Source organism: Callithrix jacchus, chromosome 10 (assembly GCF_049354715.1).
Source record: "Callithrix jacchus isolate 240 chromosome 10, calJac240_pri, whole genome shotgun sequence".
NCBI classification, from domain to species: Eukaryota; Metazoa; Chordata; class Mammalia; order Primates; family Cebidae; genus Callithrix; species Callithrix jacchus.
In genome coordinates, this window is record NC_133511.1 from 30,061,835 (window position 1) to 30,078,023 (window position 16,189).

Genomic DNA, 16,189 nt, shown 5'->3' on the forward strand with positions numbered 1-16,189 from the left:
AGAACAGGGGCCTCAGAAATAATACCACACATCTACAATTATCTGATCTTCAGCAAACCTGACAAAAACAAGCAATGGGGAAAGGATTCCCTATTTAAACAATGGTGCTGGGAAAACTGGCTAGCCATAGGCAGAAAACAGAAACTGGACCCCTTCCTTACACCTTACACAAAAATTAACTCAACATGGATTAAAGACTTAAACATAAAACCTGAAACTATAAAAACCCTAGAAGAAAACCTAGGCAATACCATTCAAAACACAGGCATGGGTAAAGACTTTATGGCTAAAACACCAAAACCGACTGCAACAAAAGCCAAAATTGACAAATGAGATCTAATTAAACTAAAGAGCTTCCACAGAGCAAAAGATACTGATCATCAGAGTGAACAGGTAACCTACAGAATGAAAGAAAATTTTTGCAATCTATCCATCTGACAAAGGTCTAATATCCAGAATCTACAAGGAACATAAACAAATTTACAAGAAAAAAACAACCCCATTTAAAAGTGGACGAAGAATATGAACAAACACTTCTCAAAAGATGACATTTATGTGGCCAACAAACATATGAAAAAAAGTTAATTATCAGTAGTCATTAGAGAAATGCACATCAAAACCACAATGAGATAGCATCTCACTCCAGTCAGAATGGCGATCATTAAAAAGTCTGGAAACAACAGATGCTGGTGAGGAAGCGGAGAAATAGGAATGTTTTTACATTGTTGGTAGGAGTGTAGATTAGTTCAACCATTGTGGAAGACAGTGTGGTGATCCCTCAAGGATCTAGAACTAGAAATACCATTTGACCCAGCAATCCTATTACTGGGTTTATACCCAAAGGATTATAAATCATTCTACTATGAAGACACATATGCATGTACATTTATTGCAGCACTGTTTACAATAGCAAAGACTTGGAACTAACCCAAGTGCCCATCAATGATAGACTGGATAAGAAAATCTGGCACATATACACCACAGAATACTATGCAGTCATAAAAAGAATGAGTTCACGTCCTTTACAGGGTCACGGATGAAGCTGGAAACCATCATCCTCAGCAAACTAACACAGAAACAGAAAGCCAAACACCACATGTTCTCACTCGTAAGTGGGAGCTGAACAATGAGGATCCACAGATACAGGGAGGGAAACATCACACACCAGGGCCTTATGCGGGGGTGGTGTGTGGGGAAAGGGGAGGGAAAGCATTAGGACAAATACCTAATGCATGCAGGGCTTAAAATCTGGATGACAGCATGACAGGTGCAGCAAAGCACCTGTAGCAATATCGATGTAGCAAACCTGCATGTTCAGCACATGTATCCCAGAACTTCAAGTTAAAAAAAAAAAAAAAAAACAAAAGATGCTACATGTTAATCTTTGGTGCCAATGAATGTGACCTTATTTGGAAACAGGGTCTTTGTAGATGTAATCAAGTTAAGATGAGGCCATGTTTGATTATGGTTGGTCCTGAATCCAATGATTATTATGCTTTCGTAGAGAGAAAGATTTGAAGCCAGTAACATAAGAGAGAGACAGGGAAGGTCATCTGAAGACAAATGCAGATACTAAAGTAAAATATCAGATACTGGAGCTACAAGCCAAAGAACACCAAGGATTGTGGGCAGCTGCCACAGGCTGGAAGAGGCAAGGAAGGATTCTTCCCTACAATCTTCAAAGAGAGAAAGACCCTTTAAAGGGAGGTAATACCTGTAGTTCAGACTTCTGGCCTCCTAAGCTGTAAGAGAATAAATTTGTTTTAAACCATTCAGTTTACGGTATTTTGTTGCAGCAGCCCAGGGAAACTAACACAGTTAATATGGTCTTTCTAGTTCTCCAATCTTTTGGACAAATCTGTATTATTCACTGTTGGCCTTTCTTTTATCCCTTCCCAAACCTGAATATAGTTTCCCCAAGGACCAGTCCCTTGGTTTTGGCTCTTCTGTTTTTTCCTATTGAGACTAAATTTGCCACTACTAGTAGAAGAGTCCCAAGTTGGCAGTCTCACTAATCTTGTCTACTGCTTTTGGCATGACACTGCTTGATCATCATTCAAGCACAATTTACACAGAATTGGCCTTGATGATTTACTCTCAAAACTGGATTCTGACCACCTTCCACTGATTTTTCATAGTGCAGTAACCGCATTGAATAGATTCATATGATTGCCATTATTTTCTACAGTACTAAGGAAGAAAAAAGCAACTGTAAAAGATTTCCAAGCGTTAAGACATTAGCTGGATTCAGAAATAACAAAATATGAAAATTTGTGACTGCGAATCAATGGAATATAATAAAGTGTTACCACTATTTCCTAGCCATCAGAGTGCTCTGATCTCTCCTGTTCTTTCAATACACATATCCAGTATCATCAGGTACTGAGTCTTTCTTTACAAAGTCTTGTAATATCTGTTTTCTTTCACATGGTTGGTCTTCATCCACACCAAGTTAACTGTACTGCAACTGGTCTTTGAGATTGTCTCCATACAACCAAACTCACTGCATGTCAATACCAATTTTCCTAAAACATCTGTGTATATGTTTTTTTAAATCCCTTTAATGTAGACTCCTAGTTACTAGTTACCACTAAGATAAAATCCAAGCTTACTTTGTGTACTTGTGGCAGATACTGCTAGTTGCATACTCAATATCCATTCTGCTCTAACTGTTCAAGGCATCCATGTACCCAACTAATATGCATTATCTTCCCAGATTTCCTTGCAGTTAGGAAAGACTATGGGACACAGACCAGCAGAAGTTTTTTTAGCAATTTCTGAGAACAAAGGTGCTTTCTTTATATAAGCATTGTCCCTTTCTAGAATACAAAGCTGAAGATAAAGTGAGCATCTTTTTTTTTTTTTGAGACAGAGTTTCGCTCTTGTTACCCAGGATGGAGTGCAATGGCGCGATCTCGGCTCACTGCAACCTCCGTCTCCTGGGTTCAGGCAATTCTTCTGCCTCAGCCTCCTGAGTAGCTGGGATTGCAGGCATGTGCCACCACCCCCAGCTAATTTTTTGTATTTTTAGTAGAGACGGGGTTTCACCATGTTGAGCAGGATGGTCTTGATCTCTTGACCTCGTGATCCACCCGCCTCGGCCTCCCAGAGTACTGGGATTACAGGCTTGAGCCACCAGGCCCGGCTAGTGAGCATCTTAAGAATGCAACCAACAAACTGAAGATGGCAGATTATAAATATTCAGTTGCGTAGGCCACTAGGTGTAAATTGAAGATTTACTGTACCAGCCCTGGACTTTTATTTCTCAATACTTTACATGATAAAAATAAAACCTTGCTATGGTTCAAGTCATTGTAGAAGGGATTCTGTTACCTGTACTTAAATGCAACCCTTACTGAAACTAGGATTCAAGGCTCTTCACAGCCTGCACTCAACTACTCCTTTTTATCTTATCTCCCACTATTTCCTGCACTTCCAGGCATCTGTGCTTATTTATGTAATTTTGCACTGAATTCACTGTTTACCAAACACACAATGCTCTTCCATACCTCTGTGTTTGCATACATGCTCTGTGCTTTTATGTTTTCACAGAAATGACATTCCCTCATTTACTTATTGCATAAGACCCAGCTCAAATATATAGTTAACTTGCTCTTTTCTTTGTTGCAACCATACTACTTTGTTCACACCCCGGCAGTTTAAATAGTTCACTGTAATCATTTACTTACATATCTGCTTCCCCAATTAGATGATCAATCTCTTCATTGCAGGAACTATGTGTTTTTCTTTATGTATCATTAATGTTTGCTTGGCACAAGGTAACTTTTCAATACATATTTTAATTAAGAATAAAATACAAACTGAATTTAACTGAGTTTTCTGTGTACGTGTATCTGCCTTTGTCCCATCAGATATTATTCAATTATTTCTATCTTCATCAATGTGCAACTCGTAAAAAATAAGTGATAGTGCTAATGGCATCTTAAACAAATCCAGTCATCATGTTTTACTCTTCTTTATATTTCCTATATGACCAAGCACAAAACTTATCTACCAGGAACTTAAAAATGTTTGAATTGACTTTACAGCACCATGAAAAACACAGAAGACATTATACCTATAGAGGAAGACTGTGGACTAATCAGAAGGTCCTCTTGGACTTGTTCACTTCCTGGAACTGTCTGCTGATCACTCAGGGAACTCTGAGATGCACTGACAGGCTGGGACACTTCCTCATGGACTTCCTCGTCACTTAACCTTTCTACTTTGACCCGGACATCTTCTTCGGTACCTAAAGGCAAGGTAGTTTTTGTGCTCTCACAAGTCACATAATCAGTCATTCTTCTACCAGTCTCAGATGGGCCAGGTAATTCTAAAGTCCGGGTATTTTCTCCTTGCTTAACTTTCTCAGGCTGAATCCTTCGATCAATTCCAAAAGGAAAAGTCCAGGGAAAAGCTAAGGAAGAGTCAACTGGTTGGTTTCTATTTTCTGAGTAGGAAGCTGAAGAATTCAGTATCTGGGGTGAACTTGTTTGTGTGCTACACTTTACAGGACTTTCAGGAGACATAACAATGTAGCTTTTACGCTTTCTCCGGGATTCTCTGCAGACAGGAATCGTTCTTTCTACCACACTGCACTCTGAGGACACGGGAGAAATGCTCCCATCTCGAGAAGTAAAATTGCAGTTAGAATTATTTTCTTGCCCAGCATCTAGACCCTTTTCAGGTTGGCTGTTGGGTGTATTCCATAAAATGCTTGATTTCATGAACTCTGAGCAGGTGCTGGCAACACTGAACATTTGCATATAGCTGGCTGCTGCTAGAACATCAATAATATTTTCTGTGTTAATCGACAGAGTGGCTGTGTAAGCATATTCTAAAAGAGGTATAAAGCCAGTCACTGTAACATGATGCAGATCCAACACATTCTTGTTCTCATCCTCGGCTTGGCCTACAAGTTTGGTGCGAAAGAAATCACTGCAAGCTGCTAGTACCACCTTATGTGCCCGGAAGATTTTGTCCTGGACACGAATAGTGATATCACAAAAATGTCCATCATTTCGCAGCATATTTAGCTTTCCAAGCATTTCCTGGCTGTGGGAAGAGGAGCTATGAGTAAATGTTTTCACACCCATCTTTTACTTCCTCTTCTACAGATGCTCTTCAAGGATGCAAATGAATCAGAAATATCCTAAAAAATACATAAAATAAATCATTAATTGATATGTTAGTAGTTTAAATGTGATTTAGATCATTTTCATGTGGACACTGTACTAAATTAAAAAGCTGAAAGATTATGAGAGAAACTTCAAGATAGGGACTGTATAGAAATATATTCTCCCTACCTGCCTTCCAAACGGTCCAATCAGTGAAGTCTGTGAACCAATGTTTTACTGAGCTGCAGGGTTGCAACAGTTTGTAAATAATGACAACTGTAGAGTGTCTTCTACGTGCCAGACAGTATTTCTAATGCTTCACATTGAATAATTACTTGATTGTCATCATATCTGTCAATAGGCATATTATTATGCCTGTTTCTAAATGTGAGCATGCAGCAGGCAATGCCAGTGTAAACACTAAACAATCCATTACATAATCATCCCTGTGAATGTTTTATGCAGGTAAATGTATAGAGGAAAAGAAAGATGAGAAAGAGAAAAAAACAAAGGGGAAAGAAAAAAACCCAAACGATTTCAAGACGAATTTAAAAAGGTTGCCAGGCATGGTGGTTCACACCTGTAATCCCAGCACTTTGGGAGGCCAATGCAGGCAGATTGCTTGAGCTCAGGAGTCTGAGACCACCCTGGCCAACATGGTGAAGCCCTGTCTCTACTAAAAACATACAAAAATTAGCTGGGTATGGGGGCATGGGCTTGTATTCCCAGCTATTTGGGATGTTGATGTGGAAGGATCACTTGAGCCTGGGAAGCAGAGGTTGCAGTGAGCTGAGACTACGCTAGTGCACTCCAAGCCTTGGTGACAGAGTGAGACCCTGTCTAAAAAAAAAAAAAAAAAAAAAAAAAAAGTACAGATTCTTCTAACTTGAGAAGACACAACAATCCATTTGGAACTTTGGAACTGTTCCATGTCAGACTTCACAAAAGGATAAGGCATAAATCTGTTTCAATGCAGCCAGGTAAAGCTACTGAAATAATTATCTTGACCATAATTACTGACAGAAGTTCAAATGCAAACTGAGTGCTCCACATACCCTTCCTAAAGACAACTGACCACAATGAGACACTAGACAGCCAGGGACTGGTCTACGCAAACCATCATTTAATGTATTTGATAATTTAGATCTCACAAAAATGAGACGAAGAGAAAGAAAAATGGAAGGGCTATATATAACGTGTTTTGTTCATTTACTGCATTCCAAGAAACTAGCTTCTGCTTTTAAAGCATGGCCTTCAAGAGTGCTTACTTTGGGAGCATGTGGTTGAAGAAAGAAACATGCTTTCAGAGCAAGTGAATTAGTTATAATCCAGGGACCATCTGCATGAACAAAGGTGTGAAGACAAGAAATTAAAAAGCATATCTGGAAAACATGTACATCAGAGTATTAAAATGAAACGATTTCAATCTTGAATAGGTCCCAAACAATAGATAATGTACTACACTGTCAAGTGAGGCACAAGGGCACCTTATACAAGGGGGTAGTGAAAAACTATTTTCAACCTGAGTTACATCCAACTTCAATCATCTTCCATGTTCAAAGAGTAGATATGAAAAGGATTTTTACTGAGAGTAATCAGTTTATTGTGAGTTAGAAACCCCATTCTACTTCCCTGTTTACTCCCCTGCAGGGAAAGGGGCTTCAAGGCATGTTAATCCTTTATCTCTGGTCTATGGAAAATACATTACACTTGAAAAAACTCTAAAGGGCACATGAGTCTGATTTAAACAGCCAAGGCCACAGAGTAAGCCTACTATCTCCCAACATATATTAAGCCAACATAGTGGAGTGGTTGAGAGTACAGACTGGAGCCAGAATGCTGGCTCTGCATGCTGGTTCTGCTATTTTTACCTGTGTGACCTTAGGTAAGTCATTAAACAAATCCTCTGTATCTTAATATATTCAGCAGTATCATAAAGATAACACAACACACCTAATAGAGTTCTAAGGATTAAATGATCTAATACATGTTAAGTGTTTAGAATAGTAACTAGCAACATAATCCAATGCTATAGAAACGTTAGTTGCTACTGCTACTAATACTACCATTAAAGACCTTTTCTTCCTGGAAGGGCCAGAAACCACACCAGCAAATGAAGAGGAGTGAAAGAAGAAAGTTGGGGAAGACAGAAAGAAAAAGGAGGCAAACCAAACCTGACTCTTCAACTGCAGGCCTGAAGTGGGAAAAGAAGGAAAGCTTTCACCTAAGATTATTAGTTCTTGAAAAGATTGTTGGTATTTCCTGAAAGTGATCAGAACAGTTATTAAGATTTGCTCTCCAGGAAGCTGGAGGAAGAACTAACACCACAGAATAAAATGGCTCATGAGTACCTCCTGTAATGCATAGTACAAAGTCTGAAAGATGGGATGAGAGAGGAAGGTGATGATGAGGAAATGCAGTTCAGAAAGCACAAAGTATAACCTGAAGTTTTATGTTAGATAAGTCTCTTTAAAAAAATCTTGTTGGGAGTGGTAGCTCATACCTGTAATCCCAGCACTTTGGGAGGCTAAGGTGGGCAGATCACCAAGGTCAGAGGTTTGAGATCAGCCTGGCTAACATGGTGAAACCCCACCTCTACTAAAAATACAAAATTAGCTGGGCGTGATGTGATGATGCACACCCGTAATCCTACCTACTTGGGAGGTTGAGGCAGAAAAATCACTTGAACCCGGGAGGCAGAGGTCGCAGTGAGCCAAGATCATGCCATTGCACTCCAGCCTGGGCAAAAAGAGCAAAACTTCATTAAAAAAAAATTTTTTTTTCATTTATCTCTGTGTATAGATGAATATGTGTATGTGTAGTTACATGTTTAATTTGGTGCTCATTTAAAATTCTTGAGTAAAGATCAGTATTAATTACAATTACTAATTTAGACTTTATCATTTACAAAGAATAAAAATGTACGTGTAGCCGGGCACAGTGCCTCACACCTGTAATCCCAGCACTCTAGGAGGCCAAGGTGGGCGGATCACGAGGTCAAGAGATCGAGACCATCCTGGCCCACACGGTGAAACCCCGTCTCTACTGAAAATACAAAGGGCATGGTGGTGCATGCCTGTAGTCCCAGCTACTCGGGAGGCTGAGGCAGGAGAACTGCTTGAACCCAGGAGGTGGAGGCTGCAGTGAGCTGAGATCGCACCACTGCACTTCAGCCTGGCTCCTGGCAACGGAGCGAGACTCTGTCACCAAAAAAAAAAAAAAAAAAAAAGTACGTGTAGCAGTTTGCAATTTGAACTATTCAATAATTCAGAAAGTTTACTTCCCACCCATTTTATTCCAAATTATTGATGAAATGCTGCTTTTAGACATTCTTATGAAAGAGGTATGTTGTTAAACAACATATAATTTAAGGGAATGCAAAAAAAAAACCCCTACAATTTTTTTTTTTTTTTACAGTTGGGTTGAAAAAATTTTGCCAAATAAGGTATATAGAATGGCTTAAGTTAGACAAATCTTAGGTTTTAAATTTTCACTTCTCCATTTATCACCCAGGTATTAAATCTAAGTTAAGTTGTTCACCTCTCTAATAATGCTTCTGTTTTTTTCTCATCTGAAAAACAGGAATCGTAGAAATTACACTTCCAAGATAGTCAAGAGGATCAAATTAGCACAATTCCTGGCATTAAGCAAGCATTCAATAAATGTTAGCTATTTATTCACACTAGAAAAAGTGTGAACAAAAATTAAATGGAGATCAAATTTTAAAATGTCTACTCTTTCTCACAGCATATTCTGAAATCTATATTTTGATATATAGATAAGCTGATAAAAATTATCAGAAGATTTGAGATAAAAACAAAGTAGCTCTTAGCATATAAAGTGAGGTGGCTGTCTAATATGATTAAAGAGAAAGTAATGAGACTGTGAACCTTGAAAGTAATTTAGTTAGATGAGAAAATATAATATTTAAAAGAATGTGCCTATTTATGCAGCCACATCTCAAAATTGGAGGCTAACTTTCAAAAGATACTAAACCAGGGTTTTTGTTTGTTTTTTTGAGACGAAGACTCACTCTGACGCCAGGCTGGAGTGCAGTGGCACGATCTTGGCTCACTGCAACTTCCGCCTCTCAGGTTCAAGTGATTCTCCTGCCTCAGCCTCCCAAGTAGTTGGGACTACAGGCATGTGCCACCATGCCCAGCTAATTTTTGTATTTTTATTAGACACAGGGTTTCACCATGTTGGCCAAGATGGTTTTGATCTCTTGACCTTGTGATCTGCTGGCCTCAGCCTCCCAAAAGTGCGAGGATCATAGGCGTGAGCGTAGTTAAAACCTGGCCTGATACTAACCAGGTTTTAACTATGCTAAAACTAAACTGAGATCACTCAATTGCAGCTTATATTCTAAAACCAATCAAGGACAGAAAAGGTTAAGGAGAGTGGCATATAGGTTTAAGGTGCCTATAAAAGGAATATCCAGGTGGAAATTTATATGTAAACTTGTCTGTATTGGCTAATTATCTACTATGTATCAGATATAACACTAGGGGCTTTAGACTTGCTATCTCACATGAGGGTAGATGATAATACCCTGATTTTATGGATGAGGAAACTGGGGCTCAGAAAATTATTTAGTTCAAGACCACTTATGTTTATACTAACCTTCAGACCTACAATCTCCTTCAATAAGTACGGGTAGCCACATGGGAGTAGAAGAGTCCTATCTGCATTTAAAAAGATTGTCTTGGTGGCAGCAGTGAGGATAAAGAAAATGCATCTGAGAAATATTTAGGATGGAAAACCACCTGGGTATGATTTTGTATTAAGGCTGGGTGGAACAGTAGCTAGAAGAGGAAAGTCGGATGGTTATATCTCTAACTTTCTTTTCACCAAACAAGATGAAAGAAGAGCTGGTTTTGATAGGGGCTGGTGAAGGGGGAAAGAAATGTTTCAATTTTGGATATACCAAGTTAAAAATTCCTGAGAGGAATATCCACGCATAAACTTATACATGAAATTGCCCACTCTGCCCTACAGTTCAGGGAAAAAGTCACTGATAACTTTCATTCTGTTAAATTTATTAGAGCTGAAGACATGTAAAGAATGTATGGCGAAGAAGGGGCAGAAAGGCAAGTTGTTAGAAGCTTACAGCAGATAAAGCAAAAGGACTTGGCGAAAACATTTTATGGTATCTAATTTCTCTTTTGATCCTGTCTCCAGTATTTCACATAACATACAACACAGTGAAATAGGAGGTGAGGGCAATCTGGCTGCAACATCTGTCCCCATTGATCGCCAGCGTTGATTTGGTTGATCTGGCTGGCTAGGCAGGTGTCCCCTTCCTCCCTCACCGCTCCACGTGCGTCCTTCCCGAAGTTGTGTGCTCAGTTGAAGAGGATGACCATCCCTGATAGAGGAGGACCAGTCTTCGGTCAAGGGTATACAAGTAGCTGCACTCCCCTGCTAGAACCTCCAAACAAGCTCTTAAGGTCCATACAACACAGTGAAATAAGTGAATGAGGGCCGGGCGCGGTGGCTCAAGCCTGTAATCCCAGCATTTTGGGAGGCTGAGGTGGGTGGATCACGAGGTCAAGAGATCGAGACCATCCTGGTCAACATGGTGAAACCCTGTCTCTACTAAAAATACAAAAAATTAGCTGGGCGTGGTGGCGTGTGCCTGTAATCCCAGCTACTCAGGAGGCTAAGGCAGGAGAATTGCCTGAACCCAAAAGGCGGAGGTTGCGGTGAGCCGAGATTGCGCCATTGCACTCCAGCCTGGGTAACAAGAGCAAAACTCCGTCTCAAAAAAAAAAAAAAGTGAATGAATAAATTTATATTATAAAATTGCTATCTGATTTTGCTATATAAAATACCTACATCTATTCATTATAAATGGTTAAAATAAAAAGTTGCAATTTGAATTTATAGTCTTCAGTTCTGAATTAAAAGCATCATCAATATGAAATGATAATGTACTTAATCTCCAGTAATGACTAGCACCCAGAATGGCTTCTAAATTTCATTTCTTACCCCAAAAAACTATAAACTCATGGGTCCTTCGAGAAATGGCTGATTCCATGTCTCAGGTAGTAAATGTCTCCCTGGAATATCTGACCAGATAGCAAGGAAGTTATCAAAGATTACTAAGGGTATGTCAAAGCTCATGTCAACTTGAGGAGGTTCCCAATAGACAAATCTAGAATATACTCCAACTTCCTGCCAGCCCTAAGCAACCACTAATCTATATTTTGTCTATAAACTTCCCTATCCAAGACTTTCAAATGAATAGAATCATATGTGAACTTTTGGGACTCACTTAATTTAGCATAATGTTCTACCACGTATCATGCCTCATTTACATTTATTGCTGAAAAAATATTTCATTCCATATTCCACATTTTGATTATCTATGGTTAATGGACACGAGTTGTATCCAGTTTTTGGCTATTATGAATAATGCTGCTATAAACAGCCATTGGTATGTTTTTGTGTAGATGCATGTTTTCAGTTTGTTGGGTAAATGTATATGAGGGGAATTATTGGGTAATACGGTAACTCTGTAATTATCTGATAAACTGTCAGACTATTTTCCAAAGCAGCCACACTTTTATATTCCCATTGAGAGTGTATGAAGAGGCTGGACGAGGTGGCTCATGTCTGTAAGCCTAGCACTTTGGGAGGTCAACACAGGTGGATTACTTGAGGTCAGGAGTTTGAGACCAGCCAGGCCAATATGGTGAAATCCTGACCCTACTACATCTTTAAAATACAAAAAAATTAGCTAGGTGTGGTGGCGGGCACCTGTAAACCCAGTTGCTCAGGAGGCGGAGGCAGGAGAATAGTTGAACCTAGGAGGCAGAGGTTGTGGTAAGCCAAGATCACAGCACTGCACTCTAGCCTGGGTGTCAGAGTAAGACTCCATCTCAAAAAAAAAAAAAAAAAAGTATATGAGGATTCTGATTTCTCCACATCCTCACCGCTTGTCATTATCCAACTTTGATTCTAGCCATCCTAGTGGATGTGAAATGGTATCTCATTGTAGTTTTGATTTGCATTTCCTTGATAATTAATGATGTTGAGCATCTTCATGTGCTTACTGGACATTCGTGTATCTTCCTTGGGGTCCATGTGGAGTTCTGCCCACTGGGTTTTCTTTTTGTTACTAGGTTGTCAGAGTTCTTTATATATTCTAGATATGTGTTGTTTACCAGAGAAAAGGTTTGCAAATATTTTCTCTCATTCTGTGGATCGTCTTATATGATAGTGTCCTTTGAAGCACAGAAGTTTTTAATTTTTATGAAGTTCAGTGTTTTCCTTTTGCTGTTTATGCTTTTGGTATCATATCTACAAATTCCTTGCCAAATACAAAGTCATGCAGATTTACTCGTGTTTTTTTCAAGGAGTTTCAAAGTTTTAGGTCTTTAATCCATTTTGAATTATTTTTTGTATATGGTCCCAGTTTGTTCTTTTGCATGTAGCTATCCAGTTGTCCCAGCACCATCTGTTAAAAAGAGTACTCTTTTACTACTGAAAGATCTTGGCATCCTTGTTGAAAATCAGTTGAACACAAATGGGTTTATATCTGGACTCACTCTATTCCATTGATTTACATGTCCTTGTGCCAGTCCCACCATGCCTTAATTACTGCTGCTCTGCAGTAAGTTTTGGGAGTCAAGAAGCTGAGTCCTCTTACTTTGTCCTTTTTCAGTACTGTTTTGGCTATTCTGGGTCTCTTGCAACTCCATATTAACCCCAGAATCAGACTGTCAATCTTTACAAAGTCAGCTAGGATTCTGATAGGAACTACATTGAATTTAGAGATGAGTTTGGAGAATACTGCTGTCTTTACAATATTGAATCTTCTGATCCATGAACATGGGGTATTTTTCCATTTATTTAATTGTCTTTAATTTCAGCAATGTTTTAAGTTTTCAGAGTATAACTTTTACTTTGTTAAACTTATTCTTTTAATTCCACTGTGAATAAAATTCTTTTCATTTTTTTTTTTTTTGAGACTGGGTCTCACTCTTGTTGCCCAGGCTGGAGTGCAGTGATTATACTGGTTATATTCTGCAATCTTGCTCAACTTATTTATTAGTTCTATACGTTTTAAATGAATTCCTTAGGATTTTCTATACACAGGTTGAGTATCCCTTATCCAAAATGCTTGGGGGCCAGGCATGGTGGCTCATGCTTGTAATCCCAGCATTTTGGGAGGCCGAGGCAGGTGGATGACTTGAGGCCAGGAGTTTGAGATCAGTCCAGCCAACATGGAGAGATTCCCCCCTCCGCCCCCACCAACTAATCTACAAAAAATAGAAAAAAAATTAGTTTGGCATGGTGGTACATGCCTGTAATCCCAGCTACTTGGGAGGCTGACGCGTGAGAATCATTTGAAACCAGAAGGTGGAGGTTTCAGTGAGCCAAGAGCATGCCACTGTACTCCAAACTGAGTGACAGAGCAAGACTGTCTCAAGAAAAAAAAAAATGTTTGGGACTAAAAATATTTTGATTTTTAGAATATTTGCATTACACGTTATCAGATGAGCATTCCTAATCCAAAAACCTGAAATCTAACGAGCATTTTCTTTGAGTGTCATATTGGTGCTCAAAACAATTTGCATTTTGGAGCATTTAAAATTTTACATTTTTGGTTTGGGATGCTCAACATGTGTAAGAGACCAGGACATCTGAAAACAGTCTTATCACTTTCTTTCTAAACTAGATGCCTTTTATTTATCTTGCCTAACTTCCTTACCTAGAATCTCCAGTGCAACGTTAGACAGAAATGGCAAGAGTAGATATCTTTGTCTTGTTCCTGGTCTTAGAGGGGGAAATTCCCAGTCTTTTACCACTGATTATGGTGTTAGCTATGAACAGGTTAAGAAAAGTCTTCTCTATTCCTAGTTTGCTAAAGTGTTATCACTAAAGGGTATTCAATGAGTCAAATGCTTTTTTCACATCTATTGATACAATCATGTAATTTAAAAATTACTCTATTTATATATTGTACTAATTAATTTTACAGGTTGAACTAGCTTTGCAAATCTGAAAAAAATCCCAGTTGGTCATGAGACATAATTTGTTTTATTTAAAAAAAAAAATATGTTGTGGGATTCAGTTTGCTAGTAATTTGAGGACTTTTACATCTATATTCATAAGATATTTGTAGTTTTCTTGTGACTCCCTTGTCTTTTATTATCAGGGTGAATACCAGCCACATAAAATGAGATGGGAACAACGGTTTCCTACTTTCCTGCTTTTTGGAAGAGTTTGTAAAGAATTGGTATTAGTTCTTTAAATGTTTGGTAGAATTCACTGTAAAGCTATCTGAGCCTGAGCTTTTCTTTGAGGGGAGTTTTTAAATTACTAGTCTTACTATTTGATACAGATCTATTCAGATTGTCTACTGCTTCTGACATTTGACATATGACAATTGTATTGCCATAAAAGCTTTCATAGTATTCCTTTATAATCTTTATTATTTCCTTCCTTATGCCCCCTTTAGGTTTGGTTTACTCTTTTTTTAGTGTCTTAAGGTGGAGGGGGTAAAATCATTCATTTGAGATCTTCTTCCTTAATATAAGCATTTACAGCTATAAATTTACCTATAAGCACTGCTATTAACTATATCCCATGAGTTTTTATAATGTTGTATCTTCATTTTTATTTACCATAGAACATTTTCTTTTTTAAAATAAATTAAAAAAAACAGAGACAGGGTTTCACTTTGTTGCCTGGGCTGTTCTCAGACTTCTGGGTTCAAGCAATTCTCCTGCCTTGGCCTTCCAATGTGCTGGTATTAAAGGAGTGAGCTACTATGCCCAACCCACCCTAGAATATTTTCTGATTTCATTTTTGATCTGTTGGTTATTTAGGAATGTGTTGTTTAACTGCTACATATTTGTGAGTTTCTCAATTTTTTTCCTGCTTTTGATTTCTAACTTCATTCCATATGGTCTCAGAACATAATCTGCACTTTTTTTCTTTGACCTATTAAAATATATTGGCTTGGAGTGGTGACTCACGGCTATAATTCCAGCACTTTGGGAGGTCAAGGTCGGTGGATCACCTGAGGTCAGGGGTTTGAGACTAGCCTGGTTAACACAGTGAAACCCCGTCTCTACTAAGAATACAAAATAGCTGACTGTGGTGGCAGGTGCCTGTAATTTCAGAAATTCAGAAAGCTGAGGCAGGAGAATTGCTTTAAACCAGGAGGTGGAGGTTGAAGTGAGCACTCCAGCCTGGGCAACAAGAGTGACGGTGAAACTCTGTCTCAAAAAAAAAAAAAAATAAATCTACTGAGCTTTGTTTAACGGCCTAGCACGTGGTCTATACTGGAGAATGTTCCATGTGTACTTGAGAAGAACGTATACTCTACTGTTGCTGGGTGGAGTGTGCTATAGATGTCAGTTGGGTCTAGTTGGTTTACAGTATCTATTTACTTGTTGACCTTTTAATTATTCTATACCTTATTTAAAAAAAAATTTTTTTTTTTTTTTGAGACAAAGTCCCGCTCTGTTGCCTAGACTGGAGGGCAGTGGCATGATCTTGGCTCACTGCAACCTCTGCCTCCTGGGTTCCAGTGATTCTCTTGCCTCAGCCTCTCGAGTAGCTGGGATTATAGAAGTGCACCACCATGCCTGGCTAATATTTCTATTTTTAGTAGAGGGTTTTCCCATGACGGCCAGGCCAGTCTCAAATACTTAAGTGATCTGCCTACTTTGGCCTCTCAAAATGCTGGGATTACAGGTGTAAGTCACTGTGCCTGTCCTTAAAAGTGGTATACTGAAATTTCCAACTAATGTTGAATTTGTCTGTTTCTTCATTTCTGTTTTTGCTTCATGTATTTTGATATTCTGTTATTAAGCATAGCTGTTACAGCATCCCAATGAAATGACCCTTTTATCCTTATAAAATGTCTCTAGTAACACTTTTTGTTATAAAGTCTATTTGTTGGATATGAATAAAACCACTCTTGTTTTCTTGTGGTTGCTGTTTACATGATATTTTTCCATCCTTTTACTTTCAATTTATTTTTCTTTGAATGACAAATATGTCTCCTTTAGCTAGCATATAGTTGGACGATGCTGTTTATAAACTTAGTCTGA

The 16,189-nt window shown here is 38.6% G+C and overlaps 1 protein-coding gene across 32 annotated transcripts in view; it reads right to left on the bottom strand.

Moving 5' to 3' along the window:
- Positions 1 to 16,189, bottom strand: part of ZBTB44 (zinc finger and BTB domain containing 44) — an 84,722-nt gene that overhangs the window by 21,139 nt on the left and 47,394 nt on the right. For 20 of the 32 annotated variants that reach the window (XM_002754592.6, XM_035265100.3, XM_035265099.3 and 17 more), the window contains one exon: positions 4,079 to 5,152. The exons of 6 other annotated variants lie outside the window; for them this stretch is intronic. In XM_002754592.6, the coding sequence (XP_002754638.1) occupies positions 4,079 to 5,096 (1,018 nt within the window). In that variant the 5' untranslated portion in view covers positions 5,097 to 5,152. Of the gene's footprint in view, positions 1 to 4,078; positions 5,153 to 7,770; positions 7,857 to 16,189 lie in introns of all 32 variants that reach the window. 6 more of the 32 variants (XM_054241736.2, XM_054241737.2, XM_078339830.1 and 3 more) reach the window with 2 other exon arrangements.